This window comes from Physcomitrium patens, chromosome 15, assembly GCF_059467195.1.
Source record: "Physcomitrium patens ecotype Gransden chromosome 15, ASM5946719v1, whole genome shotgun sequence".
NCBI lineage: Eukaryota > Viridiplantae > Streptophyta > Bryopsida > Funariales > Funariaceae > Physcomitrium > Physcomitrium patens.
Genome location: NC_143424.1, coordinates 9859731 through 9887266, shown reverse-complemented (window position 1 = coordinate 9887266; position 27536 = coordinate 9859731). Strand labels below are relative to the sequence as shown.

The window sequence follows — 27536 nt, the reverse complement described above, 5'->3', positions numbered from 1 at the left end:
AGAGGCTAGGATCCTTGCAAATCCTATACAATAGAATATATATATTTTTTTGCTACCAAATAATCTCTTAAATTTAATTTTCTACACTTTATATAGTTTATTTGTATAAAATATGATTATAGAAAATTTAGATTTAAAGAGATGCAATTATTTTTAAAGACAAAGTTTGAGATAATAAACACATATAAAAACAAATATGAAATAATGCCATCAAACATGGCATGATTAAATTTAAAAAATACTTACATGAAAATATGAAACAAATAGAAAACTAAAGGCTTCTCAAAAAGGTGGGGCAAATCGTGGGAGAATTCTTAAAAAGATGAATAATTTTTGTAATCTAATTATGCATTGCAAACCAATTTTAAAATCTAAATTGTCTACACAATAATAATATATGTCAAAGTGTATTGTTCTTAGTCATGCCATGGCAGTAGGATGAAAGGGACTAAAATAAGATGTACATTATAACATTCATTAATCCAGACCATAAAATATATCCCATTTTGTGTTAAAAAGAAAACGAAAGAGAAATAATATGATAGAAAGTTAAATTATTGCTTCACTTTTGATAGAAACAATGAGATATGTAGCCAATCAGAAATGGTTTTTGTCTCCTTTGATTTACCCCATTAATTTATCCCCATAAGCTGTTTTATACAAGAGATATGCCATTTTTGTATCATAAAAGGAAAGGTAAAAAAAGAAACCCACAAATTGTGAACAGAAGAGCGGATGAGAAGAACGTGAGAACGGTGGAAGATTTCTCACAATTGCACAGCTGCCAGCTCAGCCGAAGAAGGACACACTGTCCACGCAAGCATGCAGACGTGGACGCCAAGTCGAGTCCACTTCGCAGGGTCTTCGTCGCCCCCTCCCTCACTCCCTCTCAATGGGACGGACCCTGCGCTGCACTTCACGTGCACTTCAGGAATTGCTTGCAGCGTTGCAGCGTGAGACTTGGGCCCCCTTTGGTTAATTTGCCATTTTTGTGGTTGGGATGTTGGATCTCTCTCGATGAGGTTTGTGGGGTTCACCGCTACTTGTTAGCTGGATTGATTGGTAGATTGCGAGGAATTAGCGTTGACTGCGAAGTTTGTTGGCATCAGCTATGGCGGGAGCCGTGTCACGACGACCTAAGAGGCCAATCTCTGCACCATCGCAGGCCTCGGCGCCGGATGAGTCGTCGGAAGAGATTGTGCGAGGGTCCAGAGCATCGCAGCATGGCAAGAAGGTGAGCAGGGGGAAGGCAGCTGCAGATTGGATGTCTATGCTTGTGACACTCCTGTTTGCGACGTGGCTCATTTTTCGCTACCAGACGGAGATATTACCTTCTCCATTGTCTGAGAAGGCTGCTGGGGTTAGAGGCTTTTCTGAGGAAAGAGCTTACAGGCATGTCGCAGCGCTTTCTTCTTTGGGACCACATCCTATTCGCAGTGATGCTCTCGGTCATGCTATTCAGGTATGATGATACAGCTTTCATGTGTGCGTGTGTGTGTGTGTGTGTGTGTGTGTTTGTTTGTTTGTTTTCAGTAGCGTTTCAATCCACGAAAATTGATTTTGTTCAAATAATAATCTCCTTTCCATGCGACTGATGTTATCGAAGGATATGTAGACGGGGGAGTTAGTTTCAAGGTTGCTCTTTCTAGTATCTTATTTCGAGAACCGTGTGGCGTGATTTTTTTTCTTGCAGTACGTGATAGACCAGGTTACGGAGGTACGCGATACAGCGAATTCGGAGGTCGAAGTGGAGGTAGATTACTTTCATGCGAGACCAGGAGCGACACAGCTTACAGGAGGACTTTTCAAGGGAAAGAGTTTAGTTTATTCTGGACTGAAGCACGTTGTCGTTCGATTACATCCTAAATATGAGGACAGTGCCCTGGAGAATGCAATTTTGATCTCTTCGCACATCGACACTGTTATCACCGCACCAGGTGCTGGGGATTGCAGCTCATGTGTGGGTGTTCTGCTTGAATTGGTGCGGGCGTTATCCCATTGGGGCCAGGGCTTCAAACACTCCATCATATTTCTCTTCAATACAGGTTAAGTGAATGTTTGCTTCGAAAACCTTTTACTTTTCGCAGCGTCTCACCGTTTTGCATTTGATTATCTAGGGTTGTTAAGTATCAACGTAGATTGTGGATTTTGCAACTTGTACAGATCTCTGAGCTGTCTGTGCCTCATAATAAAATCTTGATTTAGTAGCTCTTGCTGCATGTATAAATTGTGGAGTTGGAGGCCCCTCATCGTATTTGTTTCATCTATGGGTTACACGTATTCACTAAGCAATATTGAGTCATGCAGGTGAGGAAGAGGGTTTGATTGGTGCGCATAGTTTCATGACTCAGCATCCATGGAGAGGAACGATCCGTGCAGCAGTAGACTTGGAGGCTTCGGGCATTGGTGGTAAACATTGGCTGTTTCAAGGTGGTCCGGATGCTTGGCTTATTGAGACCTATGCGAAGGTAGCCAAGTGGCCTGCCACAATGATGCTAGCTCAAGACATATTCCACTCTGGTTTGGTGAAATCAGCCACAGATTTCCAAATTTTTAGAGAAATTGCAGGCTTGACAGGGCTTGATTTTGCTTACATGGAAAATTCGGCTGTTTACCATACCAAAAACGACAACTTGGGGCTTTTGCGACCAGGGTCTCTACAACATTCTGGAGACAATATGCTTCCTTTCTTACGTGAAGTAGCTACATCATCAGAGCTGGCATCCCGTAATATGACATATCCAACAGGATTTTCCAACATGGACGTTGTTTACTGGGATATATTGGGGTGGTACATGGTGACTTACTCTCAGGGTTTTGCCAAGCTTCTGCACCACTCCATTATCTTTCAGCTTATAATACTTCAAGTTAGTGCTATTTCTCTATCAGGGATTTCTTCCCTGGTAGCCGCATGCTTAGCTTTATTGACCATCTACTTCACATGGTGCTTTGCCATAGGTTTCGCTCTCGTTGTTGCAATTCTTATTCCATCTATAGCCAGTTCGGCTGTTCCATTCTTAGCGTCCCCGTGGTTAGTTATACCACTGTACTGTGTTCCGGCTACCATTGGCGCTTTGATTGGTCATCATTTTGGTCATATGCTTCTTGTTTGGTACCTTTGCCATGTTGATGAAGAGGAAAACAAGGCCCAGTCAAAGTCAGACCAAGTTGCTTCAGTGGAAGGCCTTGTTGAAAAAGTTCCGCAAACAGTATTTTGGGAGGCAGAGAGATGGTTGTTCAAGGCGGCGATTATGCAGTGGCTATTATTGCTTGGAGTAGCAACATGGGCAAAGGCAGGGTCTTCCTACTTAGCTCTTGCATGGGTAATTGGCCCTACTATGGCGTATGGGTTGCTTGAGGTTCGCCTCTCATCTCGACAAGTATTGAGGCAACTACGACATCTTACGTTTTGGATTGGTGTGCTCATTCCAACCGTCTTGACGGCTTTTCCATTCTTCCACTTCCCTCTTGCACTTACCAACATGCTTGTGAACTTTGACAGGTAATATAAGTGAATTCAAACCAAGTTGCTATCTGAAAAGTATATTGTTTTTAATCTTTTTAGTGGCTGAAAGGTCTCGCCGTGATATGCTAACAGAAATTTGATTTGCGAACAGGAATCCTGGAGGTTTGCCGGTGTGGCTGGGGAGCGTAATGATAGCATGTTTATGTACGGCAATTACGGTCTCGATACTTGTGTACTTGCTCCCCTATGTTCACCGTTCAGGAGGGCTTCCATATGTTCTCGGAGCACTAGGAGCTGTTCTATTAATAGCATTGACAGCTGTTACTCTCAGCATTTTCCCTGCCTTTACTGCAGAAGTCGGTCGAGGCATCAATGTTGTTCATGTTATTGATACTGATGCAAAAGATGTTGAAAGTGCTGCAAAATCATTTATCTCTCTGGCCTCTGTAACCATGGGCAGATTGGACGAAGAAGCAAAACATACGGGTGATTTAAACCTTCTGTGTAATCAAAACAGTACTCTTGACTTTGTAACTTATAAGGTGAAATATGGATGTATCAAGCCCGTCCCGCTGGATGAAAGTTTGTGGGAGGCCCGACCTTCCTTAGTGGTGGTCAATGATGAAAAGGATCCACCAAGAGTGACAGTTGTACGCCTGAATGCTGGAGAAGCCTCCCGTTGGTTTCTGGCGATAAATTCAAACAAGATATCAGAGTTTCAGCTAGAAGCTCTTACAGATTCTTCATCTGCACAAGATCCGTTGGTACCGGTCACGAAGGCATTAGGAGTCGATGGTTGGCATCATATTCAATATAATACAGATGCCAGTGGTCCCAGAAATTTCTTGCTCACCCTTCATTGGTCAGAGAATGATACTGACGAAAATGTTCTGAAGCTTCTGAAGTTGCGCACAGATGTTGATCTCACAACACCTGAAGTAGCAAAGATGTTGGAGAATCTTCCGAAGTGGTGTCTAAGCTTTGGAAAATCGACGTCGCCCTATTCATTAGCGTACTTGGCATCCTTGCCAGTTGATTTGAACAAAGAACTCGCAACTCAAGCAGCTTAGACTTGGACCTATAGCTTTTGGCCCCGCTAATAACTTTCAAGGTAGTGCACGTTTTTGAAAGACGGGACCCCAAAATGGTGCGTGCTGAATGAATTCAGGAAATGCTGTAGAGGTGATAATTGGCATTCAACTATGTCGATGACTCCATTTTAAAGCACACTGAGGGTTTATCATTCTGCTGCTGGCTGTTCCCTGCCTTGCCTGTCGTAGCTGCTGTGGTACGCATGAGAGTTGGTATTCAGTGTTGTACAGGAAATGCAGGGGCGACGTTGAGGCAAACATAGTTTCTGTCACCGCTTTGAAACGTTGTGGCGGCTGTATTTGAAATCATTTTGCAAGGTCGGTTTGGATTGTACAATAAACTCCATATTTACCAGTATGTGTAATAGCGATCATGTGTATTATAAGTGTTGAAGATAAGCGGCTGTCAGGGAGGATATGAGCCATATGAGGAGATGCAGTGTGGATAGAAACTTTTATCAGCAGGTATGGTTTGTTATCATGTGAAAGGGCTCTAAAGACATTACTAAGAGGCAAGTTCTATGAATCCCGAATACTTTGCCTTGAATATTCATTTTGCAATTTCATGCGAAGTCTTTGAGTTTGACCTCCCTTAGCAAAGAGTAGGTCTTTGATTGAGATGAAATGATTCTACACATATAGTTTTTGAGCTTTTAAGTTTCTTTTGAACTTACTGCAATGCACTATCTAGAGATCTTGTGTATTCAGCATCGAAACATCTTTTCGTCAAATTTGTATTCTTGAGCATTTAGGCAAGGTTTGATTTGATCACATTAGGTTGTAACATGAGCTATATCTTGGAAGCTCAGGATGGTGAAATTCAGAACAAGGCATTGACATGTATGGACTGAATTGTGCAAGCATAGCATCCAGGCTAAGTAATTCTTTACTTCAACTTCCACACTTGTGAACCCACAGAACGTTGTCACATGTGGTGCTCTCATGAATGAATTGAACATTTTTCTGAGTTATGTAATTGTGTAACAACTGAAACTAAGCATATAGTCTGAATTCATTATCCTTCTAATGCATGAATTAACTTGCTCAAGGTTAAGCATGGTCTTTCATTCACAACTAAGTTCTATTTAGAGGAAAACTTATTGATCTTGGTCCTTGTCGTTTCCAATTTGGTACCACTTTTCTTTACAATTCCTAAAGAAATATGTGTTACACATATAGTTGGAAAACACTTTAATTAATATCATTTAATCTTTTTTTCTAAGGTGAAAATAAAATGTGAGTTCTATGATGCAATATAAATACCAATAAGTTTTGTCAATATTAGAATATTCTTGTAATTAAAATATTCTTATAATTGTTTCTTATATATATTTTTACATATGTTTTTAATTTTTAATTAACTACTATTGAGTTTTATAAGAAGTGTTTTATAAACTTATTCTTTTTTAATGGAAACACCTATTATTTGGCCAAATAAATAATTAAAAAAAATACTATATTGATATATTATATACAACATTTATAATAATGTATTTTTCACTTATTACTTATTAAAAACATCTAATAAACAAGCAACTTGTTAGTTACTTATTTTAAGCTAAAGGAACTAAAATAATAGATATATGCATTTGTTTGGCCAAATAATAGGTGTTTCCAATAAAAAAGAATAAGTTTATAAAACATTTCTTATTTGGATCTACCAATCTTTTAAATATGGTGGATCCCTATTGCTTTTTGAGATTAGATTTTTATAATCATTCTTGTAAAAAATCAATTAATGGCAACAATACACAACAATGGCATCATATGATATTATTAGCTTATTTTTAAGTGGCATGTTGATAAAAAATTCTAGCAAATGATAGTATCTTTGGTTTTTTTTTTTTTTTTTTTTTTTTCTTCTTTTCTTCTATCTAAGACTTCTTGTTTCTTTGTTGGAATTTGTAATAAAAGTGCATGTCAAAAAAATTCAATTTTTGTATAGTATATTTGATATATAACTTTTAAATAATGGATATCTATCAAATCCTATGTATATGTTTATTAAGAGTACTTGAATTCGATTGTTGTATAGGAAAAGACATTACTTGTATAATGCTTGATTTTGTAACTATTGATACATTGAGTTATGTTATTTTTTTTGTATTTTTTCTAATAACAACCATCTTAAGAATGTCCTTTAACTTAGTACATGATTATTTTCTAGTTTCATATGAGGTAGTTGGCATTGTTTGTATTAACAATTCCATTACTATTATAACAAGGGTTAGATGCCTCAACTAAAATACAAATAAGAAAAAACTAACCTAAACAAAAAAATATTGTAAGAAACCTTAGCTAAAGAATTAGAGGTTATTACTAATACTTTGCTTTGATTGGATGATGTACAAAATTGGGTAAAAAAATGGGTAAAAATTGAGTAAAAATTAGATAGAATCAATTATTTATGTTATTCATAACCTCTTTGTTCTTGTAATAGAATTTATTTTGAAATCAACCATCGAGAATATTCAAGAATCAATTCTTAAGTTTATTTTAGAACCAACTTTTGATCATTATGTAACCAAATTGTTGTTAAAAATTTCTTAAACATTCGATTATATAGATTTTGATGCTTCATCTTAGCATAAATAAAACAAAATTTAAAATTCAAAAGTAAAATTTTCAAAAACTTGCCACTAAATTTGATGCACATGACCAATTTATATTTGATTTTATCAAGAATTATTTTAATAAGCCAATTTTTGTAAAAAAAAGACAATATACTATATTTTTATTCATATTAAAAAAAACTTCTATCTTTATAATAGATCATAAATAAATCAAAGTAAGGTAGAATAGGTAGAAAACCAATATAATTACCTTTTTAGACAAAATTAGATGTATTTTTTTAAAAATTTACTTAAAAAATTGTTAAATAAATACTTGTGAAATTGGCTATTTATGAAATAGAGTTAAAATCATATCTTAAGATACAAAAACAATGGCATGTATTAAATAAGAAGATATGTTTAGAGATTAGAAAGTGAAATTAGAGATTGTGTTTTTAAAATATTCTAAGAATGTAAGATTTTTAAAATTATAATATAAAAAAAGGTTTTTAATGAGGCAATTGAAGTTATTGTTTTTTGAGTAATGTAAATTTGAAGGTACCAAAGATTAGTGTGATTTTTTGATAGATGTATCAAACTTTATACTTGATTTTTATTAATTTTTTTGTGAATACTTTAATATATAAGAAAAAAACTACTATAATTTTTGTATTATTTTTTATAATAAAATTGAAAAAAATTTAAATTTATTTATTAGTAGATATAAGAATTAAACAAATTGAGGCTATTTTCTAATTTTTAGATATTTGACATTTTGAATGTTGAATGAAGCAAAAAAATTAAATGCTAATGTAAGATATTATATTGAAGTTATATATGAAGTTTAAATAGAATTTAATAGCTAAATTATATAATTTAATAATTGAAGTTCTTCATAAAGTTTAAAATTAAAAATAAAGATCCATCATTCTAAGATTTATTGATTTCTTTTTTAATTTGTAAGTTGTAAGTTTATATATGACTTATAAAGCTAGTGATGTGAAAATATTTAAATTTATTAAATATAATTTCATCTCTATTTAATTTCACTAATTAAAATTTTACATATGCTTAGAAATTGTTTGTATTGCTTCAAATTTATAAGGATTTAGGATTTAGGATTTGATAGGATTACATGTTTAGTCTTTGATAAGATTTAGGATTTAGAATTTAAAAAGATTTTAAGATCAAAGATTATAAAATCTTTTAGAATGTAGGATTTAATAGAATTTAGGATGTAGGATTTAATAGGATTTAGTATCAGAAATGGAATTAGTAATTTGGATAAGATTAGGATTTGGTAGCATTAAAAATTAAAAATTGATTTTCAATCAATACTATTAGGATGTTTGTAGTTTAGATCCTAGTATTTATTTATTTATTTATTTATTAGATAGACAAAAATATTTTTATCATTACTTTAGAAATTATCAATGGATTTTATTATTTTTTCTTAATATAAGTACTTTGCTCTTTATAGATGCAATAATTTCAAATATATGTGTAGGATCATTTTTGATTTATAGTGTGAAATTCGACTAAGTATCATCATAATTTTTTTAGATATAGAGGTTTTTTTAAGAATTTTTTGTTGTATTTATTGAATACTTATTGGATATCAAATTGATTTTGAAATCAAAATAAATATAAAAAAATGGTCAAATAATATCTTGGAACACAATGCATAATCTATGGTTTATTTGCAAGCTTATCTAATTAACATTGACACATGTTTATTTAGCAAATCTAGTATTGATTATTAAGTTTTATAGATCTAAACTCGTAATTAAAATAGTATTTATTCTAAAATTCAAATATTAGGAATATATAAATATAAGGAAATAATACATCTAAAATCATATTAAAAAAGGTAACTTTTATATTTATATGTGTTTTGTTTTTAAATATTAATATATGTATTGGTTTGAGGACAACTAATTCTTATGTGTTTTATTTCTAAATATTAATACAAGTAGCAATTTGAACACAATTATTTTTGAATTTTTTACCAATTATTAAAAAAATATCATATTTAATAATTTTTAAAAGAAAATAAACTATAAATTGGAAATATAATTATTGTTACAATTATGTATTATTTTGTGCAATATTTTTAAATTTTTTTTAGTTATTTAGTTAGTTATTTTTATTTTTTTATTTATTTATATTATAAATTTATTATTTTAAAAATTCTATTGGATAAAAAATTTCTTCATTATATTGACAAGTTGTCAATTTTTTCTATATCACAAGAGTCAAGGCCAAACTTTAAACATTTTTAATCATAGATTTCAAATAAAAATTATAATCCTTATAATTGATGTCTTAAATCATTATCCAATAGTTCAAATGGAGTTACTTCTGCTTAAGAAATATGCAATAGTGCATTTCTATGAATAATTTTATCACATTGTGTCAAGTATTTGTTGCGCAATGCATAGTAATAAGATTTCTCTAAACTAACAAGTATCAATATGCATCATGTACAACAAATTAGTAATGTATATCTTTGTAAATTAGACATGTACAATTTCTTTTAATAATATACATAGATATACAAAGGTACTCCATCATGTACATCAATACACTAATAATATATATATATATATATATATATATATATTTAAATATCCTTTATTTTTTCTAAAGTTTACTTTTATAAGACATATCATGTCTTAGGGACATAAGAACAATTCTATCTTAAACAAAGCTAATTGAGTATTAAAAAATAATACAATAATACTAATAGGTATTCTTAAATGCCAATGTAAATATAATTATTAAATTTTTTAAATATAATAAAATATTTTTGTATTAGAAGATGCAAATCTACTAGGATTGATTTTATTATTATAATTAAAAAAGGGAAATGTTAAAATGACCCACATGTCTAAACCATCGTAGCACCCTCTCAGCCCCGTCCTCGTTCTCTCCGTTACCGCAGCCCTGTCCCCGTTCTCCCGTTCCCCCAATCCCGTCCCCGTTCCCCCCGCTCCAGTCCCTGTCACCCAGCCCCGCCAGCCTCCGTCCTCGTTTGGGCAAGGTCATTGCGTGGAAGTCATGGATTGGTCCTGTACACACTTGGCTCGAAGTTCAGGGCGGCTCAGCAAAGCTTCGGAATTCGGGTGCTGCAATTGAATTAGAGCATGTGGATCGTGAGCACAAACTCATGAACCAAAACGAAAGACTTACAGACGAAATAAAATTATGATCTCGTATCAACCCGGTTTTGAGGTTGTTCACCATGGAGCGGACTTTATTATCGCTATAACTTGTAGTTTGAGCAGAAAGCGGACTGGAGAGCTGCGATGCAGACAATGCATACGTAACATTGGCTTCACCATTGCACTTGGATTCATGCCTGGTAATGTTACACTTATTCAGATCCGAACTTTGAGTCTAATTTATTATGAGTGAGTTGATCTGTTTCCAAGGCCGGCTTCATAGATTAGCTGTTTGATCAAGTACATTGATGCGAACAACGACGTATTGACCATGAAAATCAGCTATCGGAATGCCGCAAGCGATTATGTCGGAAGAGGATCTAGCAATGAAGGAAAGAGCCAAAGCAGGAAGCTCCCTTGATACAGAATCTTCACCAAAGTGCCGTTCTACATCATGAAGAGCTACATTGCGGCCGAAGAAGACAACCTCGAAGCGGGAAGAACAGCTGAGTCGAAGTCGACGTTTAAGTAACAGCAACAAGAACATGGTAGTGCCCGAAGCGGTCAAGGGCATAGCCCTTCCCTTCGAGCCCTTGTCGAACTCCTTTGAATGTATTAATTACTGCGTCGACATGCCCCCTGAAATGAAGCATGAAGGTTTGACAGAGACGAAGTTGAAGCTGCTCAGCAACATTACAAGCTCCTTCAGACCTGGTGTGCTGACAGCTTTAGTGGGTGTGAGTGGAGGGGGGAAGACGACTCTCATGGACGTCTAGGCAGGGAGAAAAACTGGTGAATACGTAGAAGGCAACATTAGAATCTCTGGGTTTTCCAAAGTGCGAGAAACATTTTCCAGGATTTCGGGATACTGCGAGCAGAATGACATCCATTCCCCTCAACTCGACGTGCGGGAGTCGCTTATGTACTCTGCTTGGCTTTGTCTAGACCCCGACATCTCCGATGAAGACAAGCTTAAATTTGTGGACCAAGTGATGGAGCTTATGGAGCTGAGCTCTATCGAGCATGCATTGGTGGGATTGCCTGGAACTTCCGGGTTGTCGACATAGCAAAGGAAACGTCTGACTATTGCGGTGTTGTTGGTGGCAAATCCTTCCATCAACTTCATGGATGAGCCTATCAGTGGCCTCGACGCTCAATCCGCTACCATTGTGATGCGCATTGTGCCTAACACGGTGGACACGGGGAGGACTGTTGTGTGAACCATTCATCAACCCAGCATTGACATCGTCGAAGCGTTTGATGAGTTGCTTCTTTTGAAGCGTGGAGGACGGGTGATTTGTAACGGGCCATTTGGACACAATTCTGAGAAGGTTATTGAATACTTCCAGGTAAGTGAATGGATTGAATCTCTCTTTCATGATCGAGACACACGCTTAGTTAATACTTCGGTTTCACTTATTTATACGTATGGTAATGTAGCAATAAGGTGCACGGGGCTGATATTATGTTTGGTCGTGCTGTACTTGATAGGCTATCCCTGGAGTTACCAAAATCAAAGAAGGGTACAACCCAGCTACGTGGATGCTGGAAGTGGTAAACAACAGAATTGAGGATCAACTTGGAGTGGACTTCGCGGAGCTTTACTTGACATCGGACCCTTACCAGTAAGCCAAATTTTTATCCTTCCAGACACGTTCAGCCACTCTTTCTAATAATCGAAGAGTGAGGTGATGTGAGGCTGGAATTTTGAGATTGATGTGAGATGGGTGGACTGGCATGCAGCCGCAACGTGCAACTTGAAAAGTAGCTCAAAACTCCATCACCAGGTTCAAAAGCTTTGTGCTTCGAAACGCAGTACTCGCAAAATTACTTCAACCAGTTGATAACCATCTTGTGGAAGCAATTTATCACGTACTGACGCAGTCCAGATTACAACCTCGTACGCTTTATCTTTACGCTGTCTATAGCGTTGATTTTGGGCAGCTTGTTCCTGGAAGCACACTTGCTGAAGATAATCAAGGCCGTGATCGGGCTCAGTCGGATGAGGCAGGGTAGGAGCATGGCCATGCGACGACTTCATCGGAAATGGTGCTAGGGAACGAGGGGAACGGGTTTGGAATAGGGAGAACGGGAGGAACGAGAATGGGGCTGAAAGGGTGCAATGATGATTTGGATTTTCTTCTTGCATCTTTAGCCTCAAACTTTGTTCTCATGAAAAAAAGTGTGTTGTCTAAGATTGGAATATTATCAAAAATATTATGTAGACTTCATTTTTCTACTTTTTAAAATAGATAATTTTAAAAAATAGAAATTCAAAGAAAAAAATTATCTAGACAAAAATTATTGTAAATATTCTTACAATATAACAAATAATTTAGAAGTCAATTTTTTTCATAATTAATATCTTAATTTAATTTGTAGAAAAAGATGTGTAATAAAAATTGCCATGTGGTTTTATATTAGATTATTGCTCTAAGTATAAATATTATTTATATCCAACAAAAAATATGATATTTTCAAATAGTAATATTTCATAAATCTTTGACTTGAGTTTGTAGTAGTACAACTCCAGTTTTAACTTTTTTTTTGTGCTACATCATAATATTGTTGGAATTATTTAAGTTTTTTGTATGCAAGTTTTTTGTATGTAATTTTTTTTTTTTTTTTATTTTTTATTTTTTTTTGTTAGTCTAAATTTGTTACAAATAGCATCTTTAAAAACAACTAATTTATCAATAGTTGATTTGAATGATTGTTGAAGCTTAGCCAATCATACAATCTAAGTATTTTTAAAAAAGAAAGATTTGCCAATTCATTTACAAAGCTTATTAAGCTTGAGCAATTATTCAACTATTATTGTTAGCTTATTTGGCATACTTGTTAAGTTTGAGCAATAATTCAAATTAAGTATTATTAAAAAAGAAAGACTAGCCAATTTATTAAGCAAGTATGTCAAGCTTAAGCAACCACTCAAATCAAGTATTATGAAATAAGAAAAAAATTTCAATTCATTTGGTAAGTTTTTACATCTTGACCAACTACTCAAATCAAGTGTTATCAATGAAGAAAGTTTTGTCAAATTATTTGGCAAACATATTAAGCTTGAATATCAATTTAAATTAAATTTTGTTAATAAAGACATTAATGCAAATTTATTTGGCAAGCTTATTAAGCTTGAACAATCACTTAAAACAAATATTATTAAAGAAGTATAATTTATCAATTCATATGTCAAAATGTTAAGCTTAAAAAATCATTTAAATTATGTATCATCAAAGAAGAGAGATTTTTAATTTTATTTGGTAAACTTATTAAGTTTGAGCAATAATTCAAATTAAGTGTTGTCAAAGAAAAAAAACTATCAAATTTATTAAAGAATCTTGTTAAGCTAGAGTAATGACTCAAATTGAATGTTGTCAAAGAAAAAAGACTTGCCACATTTTGCAAGCTTATCAATTATAAGAAATTACTAAAATCGAGTATTATTAAAGAAGAAATATTTATTAGTTTATTTGGCAAGCTTGTCATATTTGAATAATCTTTCATATTAAGTATTGTCAAAAAAGAAAGATTTATTAATTTATTTGGCAAACATGTCAAGCTTGAAGAATTAGTCAAATTAAGTGATGTCAAATTAGAAGATTTGTAAAATACATTTAAAAAACATATTATGCTTGAAAAAAAATTAAATTGAGTTTTGTTAAGAAAGAAATTATATTGATTCATTTGATAAACTTATCAAGCTTCAACAACCACTCAAATCAAGTGATATCAAAGAAGAAAGATTTTCCAATTTGTTATGGATGCTTATTTAGCTTGAGCAACCATTAAAATCAAATATTATCAAAAAAACAAGATTTGCTAATTCATTTGACAATCTTGTCAATCTTAAGCAATCATTCAAATAAAGTATCATCAAAGAAGTAAGATTTGTCAATTCATTTAGCAAGCTTGTCAAGCTTGAACAATCAAATAATTGAAATAATTTTAAAGAAAATAAAATTTTCAATTCATCTAATATTTTTTTAATTTATTTTATATGTTAAGTCCAAATATGTTAAAAATTTAAGGTTTTTTTATGGCTTTTGATAATACTTTCAATTGATAACATCCATCTAAATTAAGTCTTAATAATATACTAATTATAAATAATATTGTTAGTAGTCCTTCATCTAATTCAAATCTCATCAATATTAATATTATTAATTCTTCAAAATAATTCTAAAAATATTTTTTGTATGTTACAAATAATAACTTTATTAATTTAAAATTTTAAAAAATAAAAATAGAATTTATTTTTTATTAATATTTTTATTAATATTTTTTAAGAATCTCTTATTAAAAAAATAAATACTTCAAAGATATCCTTATGTCAAGGATATAAATCTCAAAGAAAGAAAATCCTCAATACACTCTTATGTCATTGAAGAAAACAAAAAAGTCATTCAAAAGGTGATGTAATATTAAACTAAAATCGCTATTGCCAAAAATAAGAAGACTAGAAAGTCTTAAAAGAAAACTAAGGACTAGAAAGGCATTGACAAGAGTGAAGAAGGCTTCACTCTTGTATCCATATATACTCTCTAATTAAGAGCTATATCGTGATATTCTATAAGACCTCTGACATGTGTTGACTTTGCTAGCCACATGTCTTAACTTGCAAGGTAAGTTATTTATATATGTACCACATAGTTAACTTGTTCTATAAGCTATTATACGGAATTAACTTATTCCACAAGCTATCGATATATGGTTAACTTGTTGGCCAAGTTTCTAACCTATAAATACATCTAAAGTCAAAACGACGTCTATAAAGCTTCTAAAAAGCTTTTCTAGAAGAATTTGTGAAATTAATCTATATTTATTTATTTTTACTTAATTATAGAAGTAATTATTGGAATAAACATATATATTCATGACATTATCTTTCCTTCTACGGATGAGTTTTATAAGGAGCAGTCATCATCTTTAATGGATCTTTACAATTCTTCATCTTAATTTTGATGGATGTTGTCTATAAAAGGCCTCGACCTTCTTTTTTGCATTTATAAGATTCTTTGCTGACTCCCATGTACATTCCCTAATATCATATCTATGCCAATGAATAAGATATTCTAACGTATTTTGGCACTGCCTTGAATATAAGACTTCTTCCACCTTGAATTCTTGATTATTATCCACCTCTATAGGAGGAGGTGGCATTTGCCTTCTTCCCGAGATATTCACTATCTTATATGGCTTAAGAAAGAACACATGAAATACAAAGTGGATCTTCATAGACTCCAATGTCATGAAGTAAAATGGCTAATAGGAAAAAAAGTGAAAAAAATATCATATTTTTGAAGATATTATTTCAAATATATTGTAACAAATTATTTTAGAAAAATAGATAATAGTCAAGGGGTAAAACAATTAATAGTGATAATGCTGCCTTTTTTGCAAAATATGTTTCTACTCACTTTATAGAACCATAAATAGTATAAAATAAGGTAGATTAGAAAAATAAATAATATAGATACCTTTGGAAAGAAGTTAAGAGTAGTTTGTAGCAAAAGTTATATTAGAAACTCACGAGTTGATACCTTGAGAAGATAGGTTATGAACCTAGGTCAAAATCAGATCCCATGGCACAAAACTAAGCTCCTATGGTAATTCAATGGTTTTTTTTGGAAATTAAAGAGTGGGATTTGGAAGCAAACTTGATAGCGTTTCTTTAAACATTGATTTTGAGTGATTTGAGTGTGTATTGACTTTACAAGAGCTTTGCAAAGTGAGGGTTTGTTTTAGATGACTCTAAATTTGTGAAATAAAATGGATAATATTTTTTGGAGAATTTTATAAGTTTAATAATAAATCTATAGGTATTATTTTAAGAATTTGTGGATACATATGTATTCAATATATATTATAAGTTTGAGCTTGATTGAACAATTGAATTGACAATTATTGAATTTTAAGTAGCTTGAGGTTTCAAAAATTGAACTTTGAAAGGTAGTTAGTATTTTCAAGATCTTCAACAATCTACTAGTTGGATTGGAGTAAAATTTATTTGTAAAGGTAGTAGACTTGATTTGCTACACATATATGAAATTTAAAAACAATCAAACAATTTGAAAGGGAGATTTTGGTGCTAGAATTTCATCATTCAGATTTGAGTAGGAGGACAGCCAACACTTGAGCAAATTTTATGGTCGATCTTCTTTTTGGTGAGTTCAATCTTCTTTAATTTTTTTATAATTTTTGTCAACTTAATTATTAAGAGGTGTACAAATTTTGAGTTAATATTGATGATTCATTTATTAGTTATTGAGGTCTAAATTTATTATAGGAATTACTTAAGATTGATTAGGATTTGATTAGGATTTGACTAGAATTAAGATTAAGATTTTGGTTTGATTTAGGATTTGATTTAGGATTAGGATTAGGATTTGGATTTGATTTAAGGTTTGGTTAGGTTTAGGATTTGACTAGGATTTATTTAGGATTTGACTAGGATTTAATTAGAATTTAATAAGGATTTGATTAGGATTTTTTTAGGATTTGATTAAAATTTGTCTACGATTTGACTAAATTTTATTTAGGATTTGATTAAGATTTATTTAGGATTTGATTAGTATTTTTTTAGAGTTTGATTAAGATTTAATTATAATTTATCTAGGATTTATTTAAGATTTGATTATGATTTATTAAAGATCAAACTAGGATTTTTTTATGATTTGATTAGGATTTGTCTAAGATTTGGTTAGGTCTTATTTAGAATTTGACAAGAATTTGAAAAAGATTTGATAAAGATTTGACTAAAATTCGACTAAAGTTTGAGCAAGGTTTGATTAAATTTTGACTAGGATTTAGTTAAGATTTTTATTTAAATTTTTTAGTAAGATTTTTATTTTAGTATATATATATATATATATATATATATATATATATATAATTTTGATTATCTATGTTATTACATTATGATTTCTTTAAAGGATCTCTAAGAATTCTTTGTGATTCTTGTATAATTTTTTTGAAATTTTAATTGAAATTGATTGATGTTTGATTATATTTGCTATTTTTTTAATTATAATTTATTTAAGAATCAATTAAAGTTGTTAGGACTTGTTGTTGTAATTTTTCTTTTATCTTCTACAATCTATTGCCTGGTACATTCTCAAGCCAAACTTCATATAATACAACATGGATAGATATAACCGACAAACAACAAGATTGATTTATTTACAAATAGGAAAAAGTCCTAGCCTATGATAGTCCAACTTATCACAACAACAAGTAGTTTTGATATTGCAACAAGATAATTATACCTTGTTACTCGCATTGAATTGTGGTTGCTACTTGCAATAGGCATCCACATTAGTCTTTTCCTGTTTTTGAGCTTCCTTTAATTATGTCTTTATTATTGCATATAGCTCTAATAAACGAATTGCTAAATCTTTTGCTCAAGATTGTTAACTTTTGAAAAGTCAAAAGTATCAAGTCATAGATGTTAACTATAATTGGTAAAAAAAGATATTTATTGAGTAGAAGAATGTACTAAATTATTGTATGCAAACTCTACTAATAGCAAAAGAATTATTTAATCATCTTGATGATAGTTGATGGTACACTTCAAATACTATTCAAAAATTTGATTTACTAATTCCATGTGTCCATCAATTTAAGGATGAAAAGTTAAAGAGAGTTTCATATCTACCTTTAGAATTTTGAATAGGATACTTTAGAATCTTAATACAAATTGATTTGTCCTATCCAATATAATATCCTTTTACAATCCATCATAGTGATACATATTATCAATGAAAAACTTAGCTATTTCTTCACTTGAAATAGATTTTGTATATAGTAGAAAATGTGCCATTTTGGTGAATTGATCTATGATTATAAATATAGAGTTATATGAATTTGAACTTAGAAGATCTATAATAAAATCTATAGAAATAGAAGACCATGGTTGTTTGGATATAGGCAATGGTTGGTAAAGTCCATAGGGTCGATGACAAGGAGTTTTTGATCTTGAACAAATATCATATGACAGGACTAAGTCTTTTACCACCTTCTATATAAGCTCTAAAGTTTTCTTGTATCCAAAATGTCTTGCTACTGGAAAGTCATGACATACTTGAAGAATACATAAATGTGGTTCTCCTATTGGAACATGTAGGTGTCATTTGAAATAAAGAAGGTTGTTCTTGAATTTAAACTTTGAAACATTATTAGACTTAAAAGAAAGCTTCTTGATATCATGAATTAGAGGATCAAAAAACATACTTGATTGGATTTGTTTGACATAGGTCAAATGAACAGTCAATGTTGGTTTCATTCTTTAAAGATGAAAATATTTTGGCTTCAAAAGGATTGTCGTTTGTTGATCAAAAGACATGTCTCCTTTTTTTGGTGCAAAATAAGAGCATTTAGAAAGAGCATCTAATAAACCTTGTTATTTTCCAAGTTGATGTGTTATCTTGAAACCAAATTTTGATAATGACATGCTCTAATGGACTTGGTGAAAATTCAAAACATGTGCCAATATGAAATATTTGAGATTCTTGTAATCTATATATACTATGATTGAACTTGAAGGATTTATTAGATAATGACGCTATTCTTGAAATGAATCCATAATTGCAAGAGGTTCTTTGTTATGGATCTCATAGTTAATCTTAGCTACTGAAAATTTCTTGGAATGGAAAGATATTGGATGGAATTTCTCATTTGTTTCCATTTATGACAATACAGCATCAAAGGCAAAGTTTGATGCATCTATTTCCATAAAAAATACTATAAAAAAGTTGACACGATATAAAGTTTGTATTGAAGTTAATTCCTTCTTCAAAGAAACAAAGAATGCTTTGGCTTCTTTATTCTACTCAAGTTTGTATTTACAAATCAAACATATAAATGGAGCTGCAACTTGAAAAAAGTTCTCGATAAAGATTTGATAATAATTAGCAAAGTCCAAAAAAAACTACACATCTTGTACTGCTCTTGGAATCTTCTAATCTATGATAGTTTGGACATTCTTGGCATCTATCATAAGGCCTTCGTTGAAAATGCTGTACTTTAAAAAGTCAACTTGAGTGTTGTGGAATATACACTTTTCAAACTTGGTATATAATCTTACATCTCTAAGTTTCTGTAACACATGATGAATATGAAGTTTATGCTTTTATGTATTCTTAGAGTAGATTAGAATGTCATCTAAATAGCAAACAACAAAATCATCTAAAAAGTCATAAAAAAAATCATTCATAAGATGTTGAAAAGTAACTGGTGTATTTGGAAATCTAAAAGGCATGACATTTTATTCAAAATATCCATACTTAATTTAAAAAGCAGTCTTCCATTCATCTACTTCTTTGATACGAATTAAGTTGTATGTTCTTCGTAGATCTATTTTGGTATAGATCTTTGCTTGATTGAGTTGATCAAGAAGTCCTAAAATCAAAGAAAAATGACACCTATTTTTTATGGTGGTCTTATTGAGTCTTCAATAATCTACACACATCCATAGAGATTTATCTTTCTTCTTCATAAATAAGATAAGAGCCTCGGCTAGAAACTTAGAATAGCATATGAAGTTTTATGCTAAGTTCTTATCAATGTACTCCTTTAATGCAGCCAATTCATTCTATAATAAGCTATAGATTGGTCTGAATGGTGGTTGAGGTCCTTCTTGCAGATCAATTGAACAATCATAAGATTAATACTCTGGAAGAATATATACATTTTTCTTTTCAAAAACATCTTAGAATTCTTGATATTGGCTAAGAATACTACTTGACGTTTTTCCACCATTAGAAATGGATGTAGTGTATATAGTATGAGTTCTCATTTATGCTCCAAAATTTTATTTTTTAATTTTTTCTTATTTTATGATAATTGAGCATATTAGATTAAGATTTATATAAGTATAATCTGGTTTTATTAAACTTTTAGGATTGTAACCTTTGATGGTATAAATCCTAGCCTGATTCCTTGAGTTAGGTTAATTAAGACCAAAATGATAAAGATTACAAAACTAGAATAGTAATTTGGTTGATTTTAATAATTTAGAGGTTGTCAGTCATTACTATAAGGATTAATTGAGAGTCTATGAATTCACCTACAATCATTTCATATGATTTAGAGTGAATTAGAATTAGAACTCTCTAAAAGTTTTAGTAAAGTTTAGAAATGACCGTTTTGAAATTTTTTCTTTAACTTCAACAAATCCAAACAACAAAGTAGTTTTTTTTTAAATCAATAGAGGCTTTCAAATGCAATAGTGGTATTGGATTCAACTCATGGAGTGAAGAAAATAAGATCAAAACCTTCTCTTCTAATACATAAGTGGAGAATTGAATTTTTATTTTTAAAGGATTTTACAATAATTACTAAAAATTTTCATAAAAATTACAATTAAACATAGATAAAGGCATGTGAGTAGTCAATCTTAGCGTAAAAAGGTGTTTTAAATACAATGTTGAAGTTAGATTTACCAAAAATTATTTTTTTGACTACTTACAATAGCCATTAACCTTAATAACGAAATTAACTTTTGGATGAATAAAGATTGTAAATCTAGATTAGGGATCTTAAAAATCATGGATAGAGATGCAACCATCCATCCACAAGCCTTTGCTCAATGGTATAAGAGAAGCTTGGTTTTCTAAGCCCTCTCTCTCTTTTCTTTTGGTGAAAAGTGAAGCCACACCTAAATTTGGCCAAAAACCTTAATTTTAATTTCATTTAGATTTTTAAATTTCATTGTAGACTTTGTGAAGAGATATGCATAGATTTTAAGTTGTAAATGATAGTCATTGGGTTTTAAAACATGCTTTATTGTAATAGATAACTTCCTTGGCCTTTCAAATACTCCAAGGTTTTCAAAAGCCTCAAATTTCCTTCAATCAATCATTCAATTTGTAATTGTGATTTCCCTCAAATTTTTCTCATGTAATTGTAGATATTATTAACTTTCCAATAAGATAAGATTTAATACTATGTTGAAATTATAATCTCCTCTTATTATGATTGTTAGCTTATTTCTCTAATCCTTTGTATTTCCTTGATCACTCATTATACTAATGACACAATTACAATTTAAACCAACACAGACAAAGAAAATAAATATTCTATGTTCTACCCTAAAATCTTTACAAGCCGTACTCTCTTAACAAACTTAATTAAGAATCCAACCTATATAATCAATCAGATAAACTTCACCCAGATAAACTTCACCCATCAACCAAATCTTCTATGTTTCACTAATCTACACATCTTCAAATATTATCTAAATATTGTGCTATATAAACACAATTGTTCACTACTACATCGTTGCACTCGATCAATCAAACTTTTCATGTGTAGATCACAATTATTTCCAGACTCTATATTTCACCGACTAACATCAACACCGTGATATTTAAGTACACAAACAATCAACTCCAAATTTGATTGTTGGCTTACTAAACAATCCGCCTAAAGCAAAGATTATGAATCTGCACATCGAATCTTAGTACATACCTATACCGATAGATGTACTCGAGCAACGCTATTGCTAATTCAAATCGTCACGGTAAACTTGTTGTCATCGCAATCTACGAATCACTTCGACCTTCAAAACGCTATCCTCGAATACCTGCGCTCACTCTTCAATCTATCCAACCCACCACATCAGTTCAATCTTTGCTCCAACCGAGCTGAGATAGCACCCTGTCTTAGAAAAAATCAAAGGAAACGCTCCAGCCAATACGCTACTCGCGCGCATCGATGCAACAGTACATCATGTAAGCATGCGTAGATGTGTTAAGGTATCGGGCTTTCAGTGAGTGCGAGATGTCTCCAAGTGCTAGGGACCGACCATGCCGAGGATGACAACCCCATTGATTGCGTGACCCATATCCAGAGGATGCAAAAAATATCTGCTACAACATTCTTTTTAACTTTCCAGGCATGAGTTGCTGAACGGATTGAGAAAAAGCTCACGATGCCATTGCGGCTTACCGAGCACGCTTGATTGTTCACGCGCTTGCATAGGATACAGCAAGCAAGCTTATGCAATCTGATTGTGCCGATCAAGCCTACTGTATCGCTTCCGAGCATCACCCCGAGCACAACATTCTAACACAGAAAGCCATAGTAACAACCTCGGAAACAAAAAACAGAGAAAACAAAAGGATTACCTACTATCAGAGGCTCCCCGCTCTCATGTTGCTTGTATGCGGCACAGGGATGTCACGGCATGTATGTAAGCGCAGATTGAAGCAATTCGAAGGGAGGAGAGAGCACACAGCTGGAAGGGTTTCGCGGCGAGGGGAAGTGAAGGGGAGGAGGGAGACGAGGATGTATGTGCTTGAAATCCTACACGGCGCGGATACAAAAGGACACTGATGGGTTGTATCATCCAAGAGACGAATGAAGAACCACGCGCAGTTGTGCGCGGAGCATGCGTTGAACGGACCCAACTTAGGTGCAGAGGGGATGATGCTCCGGGACTTCGCCCCCATGTGCTGGTGATGACTGGGCAAGTGGGATTGATTTTAATGATGGGACAAGGAGTCTTCTGTTTCGACGGTGTTTCAGTGGAAATGGCCTTTTCTTCACACTTTTGAAGGATTGTTGTGACGTCGTACCTGTAGCATCACTTCTACCCGCTTGAATTTGGTGCGGAATCTCTTGTGGCGATTTCTTGGCTTGATGGCGTTTGCTCACAGCTTTCGATCAACTGTGTGCTTTGAAATTCGGCTTTGATGTTACTGAGGCGGAGCTAAACTGAGTCAACAGCAGAGTGTTTTGTGTGGATTGCGAAAATTCATAGATGCTCGTTGTAAGTTGTTGAAATTTCTTAAGGGGTGGAGTTGTTTGTGAGGTTTCTCATGTAGCGGAGTGTGCTTTTCGATCGCGGATGGCTTTTTGAGCGGAAACGTGACTTAGGGTTTTGCAAATTTGCCCTGCAGAATTTCCAGCTAAGGAAATAGGGATTGAATAGTCGTCAGTGCGTGGCCTACGGCTGTTTGGGAAATAAGCTCCATTTGAGGTTTCCGGGATGGATCAACTCCAGAATTATTTCTCTGCGCTTGCATTATTTAGAGACGATGAAGTGGCGGAGCAGAAAAGCCCTCAGAAGAACAAAGGTGCTACGCTGAGCAAGAGCGCGGCGACGACTCCTGCCTATTTGAAGAAGAAGGGTGGAGGAAAGGGGAAGAAAGAAGGGGGCTCAGAGGATGCCGATGTGACGCTCATGCAAATGCCACTGGTTTGGATTGATCTAGAGATGTCGGGGCTAGACATCGAGAAAGACAGGATATTGGAGATTGCGTGTATCGTAACAGATGGCAAGTTGGAGAAGATAGTTGAGGGCCCAGTCATAGTGATCTCGCAGCCTGAAGATGTCCTGCAAGGTATGGGGGAATGGTGTCAAGAACACCACGCTGCAAGCGGGCTGACGGATAGCGTCCGGGCAAGCACAGTAACAGAAGATCAAGCTCAGCAAGAAGTGTTGGAGTTTCTACGCAAGCACACCAGAGGGAATTCTGGACAATCCATGCTCGCTGGAAACTCAATATACGTGGATCTAAAGTTCTTAAAGAAATACATGCCCATTTTAGCGGCGGAATTTTCCCCAGTATTGGTGGATGTGAGCAGCATCCGAGCGCTCTGTGTGCGTTGGTACCCGAGAGAGGCTGAAAAACAACCGCCAAAGAAACAGCAGCACCGTTCATTAGAAGATATCAAGGAGAGTATTGCAGAGCTCAAGTATCTGCGGCGCAGCATCTTCAAGTAATCGCAGTAAGTACACCTCTCTGGTGAGAAGGCCATGGAATCTGCTCTCGGGCAGGAATATGGAGCTTGCAACAGCGACAGCGAATTTTTGCTTTCTCCTTTCCAAAATTCTTCTGCACGTTGATTGGATCTATTAGCTGATGATGAACTAATAGAACCGTGGACGCCGGCCAATATACAGCTCAAAATTCATTCTGTACGATTCCGTAGAGTGAGTGACGGAGATCTTTATCCAGACTCGAATACTCCACCTAAGTGTGAGATTGCTACTATAGGGAACGTAGGGTATCTTCCTACTTCCAAATCTTCACGCCATTTATTGTAAATTGCGAGTGCATGTGTGTTTTGATTATTTTCTTTCTTGTGTGAAGAATTTGTAAATGATATTGCTTCTCACACACTCCTACAGGCATGATGCACAGTTGCAATTCGTTGTGCAGGACCAAACCCCACTTTTGATGGACATCTGCAATGTATCCGACAAAGCAGTGACGGTCGGTGTCGCGAACTTCAATCTGTAACTGCAAGTCGTCTCCAGTGAGGCATGTCTTCTGCCATCAGTATATGGTAGTTCATTAGGCTATGTTGCTCTGTCTCATCAGCTTTTACTACCCTCGTGTACATGTTCATGGCACTTCCATCTGCCATGTCATTATTGTGAAGATACTGAAGGTATCTATCACAATCAGATGCAGTGTCTCACTTTTAATTGGTTGAATTTGAATCCTACATTCTGATTCAGAAGACAAGTTGACAGTGTGGAGCACACGACTATTTCAGAAGTTAACTCGGAAGATGCAGTGTGGCGGATTGCTGAATTTCAAGGTATAGGTAGCGACGAAGGTTTGAACCAATCATCCACCAGTCCAACATCTAAGGAAACAACATTTTGTGAAATTGGTGTCGAAACTCTTACCAACAAGGACATAGAATCTCTACAGATTCATTTGGTCGAGCGTGTGACAGAACAATTCCTCTGCAGTGTTTGCCACATTCGGCTCATTCCACCCTGTTCTAAACTTCACATGATACTCTCAGAAAACAAATTGAGGTTGCTTGACTTGGGTACCCTCAAAATCTTCCTTCTGTCTCACCCCTGATTGGACACTTAATCTATGTTCTCGAAGGATTTAATATTGTCTGGGTATAATTGGATGCAAATACAAGAATCCAATATAAGAATACAATATAAGAATACATAACTGCTTCACCGAATGACGAAATCAAAGCAAAACTTTAATATAACTTAATTGTTCAAACGTGATTCCCTGCCCAACAAGGTGATTGAATCCAGCTGTAATAGCTCGCAATGGTCTTTGACGAACGCCTGACCTCAAGAATCCCCGACATTGTTGTAGTTCCACCACGGTGAAATATGTATAAAAAAGATTCACTAAAGAATACATAAAAATTAAAAATCAAGGATAATATATCTGATGGAGTTTTTAGAATTAGAGTCACCACGCTCTGCTCTGCATCATTGTAGTAGGTGATTTTAAAATTTCAATCCTACTCTACATGCTGAAAAACATATTCAATTTGAAATATAATCAATATCAAGTGAAATTAAAATACCAACACAACCAACAGTATAAGAATATTTTTTTATAAACCAATCACAAGTCAGATTTTCTTCAACAACAGTCAAAGGACGGCAGGTAGTCTGCAAAGTTAATGTCCCCAGACATACTAAAAGATTTACTTGAAGTAGGTAGACCAATTCTTTTGATATTATTTTTTTGCACTGCAATACAGACTTATCATTTTGTATTTAGTACACAAGTTTATAAACTTGTGAAATCCCCTTACTAAATAAAACTCAAATAAATCAAACAATCCAAATCAATAAAAACTACAGCTCTAAAATTAATATTATTTTTGGTTAAAGAAAAATGTCTAGTATAAAGGTGTCACAGATTTTAACCTACTCTTAAGCTATTTTTAAATACTTTAAAAGACCAACTTCATGAAATTATAAAAACATCATCTAAGATATATACCTCTTGTATGCTCAACTTGAAAATAAACATGAATCAAATTTTATGAAGTCATTTTTTAAAAACATAATATTTTAAATTCTTTGATAAGCTCATTAAGCCATTCAGTCTTTGTCTAAGTATTGACTTAATATATTTTTATTAATATATTATTTTAAATTTCTAAAATAACATCTCATCAAAAATTAAAGATAGATAGATAGATAAATAAATAGATAATAGATTTTTGAAGAACTAGTGTCTTAAATTTGAGAGCGTATTTAAGCATTATTATATAAATTAGTTTAAAATATGTTTCTATAGCATATTGATGTATACAAATTATAATAACAATTATTGCAATTGTATGATACTTTTGTTTAACATTATTATTTGCTAATATATTTATGCAATTAATTAGCCATGTCATGAATATTTTGTTAGTGCCTCTGCTTAATTTCTTGAATTATGTTTATTATACAACAAACTATCATAGCAAGTATATCATTAGTATTACTTTTTTTTACATTAAAGATATTTTTTATTTACATAACTAAAACCAAAAATAATAATATTATTTTGATGCTTAAGTTTTTTTTATAAGAATATTCTTCTAAAATATTAAATTACCTCTCTTCTTTCTAATATATTTAAAATCTTGTTAGAATAATGGTGTGAGTACATCACACATAAATGAAACAAAAGAATTAAAATCAAGAAAAAATATTTACTTAAAACAATTAAACCAGATTTTTAAAAATAAAATCGAATAATTTTTTAGTTTTTTATATATAAGTTTTTCTAAATTTTTCATTATTTTAATTCATACTAAAATTATCTTTATAAAATAAGAAAATTAAAAAAAAATATATATTTTATTTGAATCTTTTGCTAGTAATTATTTTTTTATTTGGCTCATAGTTGTATAAAAGGAATATTTAGTTTTAAAACTATTTATCAATACAATATAACAAAAATTCATAATATCCATCTCTAGGTTATTAAATCTATTTACTATAATCATTAGATGTTTTAAATTTTACAATTACTATCTAAATTTATATAATTCTACTATGACCAAATTTAGGTTTATTAAAATTTTATACAATAATATTCACAAGTCGAATTAAATCATCATTTACAAATTGTGAATCTTATACAATATATTGGTGCCAATTAGAAAATTTTGCATTTATGCCAAAGTTGACTAAGATAAATATAAGAAATATAACAAGTATTTTTATTACCTAATAACTAACATGAAATCCAAATAAATTTCTCGAGAAAATAAATTTAAAGTTTCATACAATGTAGTTCAAATTTTTATGCATACAAAGAAAGTTTTATATGTTTAATCAAAGAAATATTCCATCAACAAAATCATTTAGATTAAGAATACATAGAACTAAAAAAAAGTAGATACAAAATATTAGTATCTATATTCCAAATTTTGGTGCTACTTTAAAATTAAAATTATTACCTAAACCTTAGCACTTTAGACATAATTTAGTTGAAATTCCAACCTTTGGAAGTTCAACCAAATTGTCCTATAAATTGGA

At 32.6% G+C, this 27536-nt stretch overlaps 2 protein-coding genes, 1 long non-coding RNA gene and 1 pseudogene across 11 annotated transcripts; 3 read left to right on the top strand and 1 right to left on the bottom strand.

Annotated features, from left to right (window-relative positions):
* The first annotated feature begins 894 nt into the window (after positions 1-894).
* On the top strand, positions 895-5143 carry LOC112292449 (uncharacterized). Its single transcript, XM_024540949.3, has 4 exons — positions 895-1462; positions 1694-2045; positions 2308-3502; positions 3618-5143. The coding sequence occupies exons 1-4, from the start codon at positions 1112-1114 to the stop codon at positions 4534-4536; spliced, it is 2817 nt and encodes a 938-aa protein (XP_024396717.1). The 5' UTR covers positions 895-1111; the 3' UTR covers positions 4537-5143.
* A 5587-nt stretch (positions 5144-10730) lies between these two features.
* LOC149987741 (ABC transporter G family member 29-like) lies at positions 10731-17073 on the top strand (annotated as a pseudogene).
* A 4510-nt stretch (positions 17074-21583) lies between these two features.
* LOC112292711 (uncharacterized) lies at positions 21584-22557 on the bottom strand. The gene is made up of 2 exons (XR_002972812.3): positions 22402-22557; positions 21584-21875 (listed from the first exon to the last, which is right to left on the bottom strand). It is a non-coding gene; the product is annotated as an uncharacterized LOC112292711 (long non-coding RNA).
* A 183-nt stretch (positions 22558-22740) lies between these two features.
* On the top strand, positions 22741-25094 carry LOC112292710 (oligoribonuclease). 9 transcript variants are annotated; one of them, XR_016506680.1, is made up of 4 exons: positions 22867-23045; positions 23176-24212; positions 24442-24543; positions 24744-24972. XR_016506680.1 is itself a non-coding variant. In XM_090256391.1 (3 exons), the coding sequence occupies exon 2, from the start codon at positions 23265-23267 to the stop codon at positions 24000-24002; it is 738 nt and encodes a 245-aa protein (XP_090112517.1). In that variant the 5' UTR covers positions 22741-22882; positions 23176-23264; the 3' UTR covers positions 24003-24007; positions 24442-25094. The 9 variants fall into 9 exon arrangements, 3 of the variants coding, with proteins under 3 accessions (XP_090112517.1, XP_090112516.1, XP_024397236.1); XR_016506679.1 differs by having other exon boundaries at positions 22741-22882; positions 24442-24972; XM_090256391.1 differs by having other exon boundaries at positions 22741-22882; positions 23176-24007; positions 24442-25094.
* Positions 25095-27536: the final 2442 nt, after the last annotated feature.

What these genes read in the sequence shown, in the direction of transcription:
- LOC112292449 (XM_024540949.3), top strand. Translation starts at nt 1,112, where the DNA reads ATGGCGGGAGCCGTGTCACGACGACCTAAGAGGCCAATCTCTGCACCA. An exon ending in CATATTTCTCTTCAATACAG is followed by an intron (nt 2,046 to 2,307) that starts GTTAAGTGAATG and finishes TGAGTCATGCAG; the next exon opens with GTGAGGAAGAGGGTTTGATT. An exon ending in ATGCTTGTGAACTTTGACAG is followed by an intron (nt 3,503 to 3,617) that starts GTAATATAAGTG and finishes ATTTGCGAACAG; the next exon opens with GAATCCTGGAGGTTTGCCGG.
- LOC112292710 (XM_090256391.1), top strand. Translation starts at nt 23,265, where the DNA reads ATGGATCAACTCCAGAATTATTTCTCTGCGCTTGCATTATTTAGAGAC.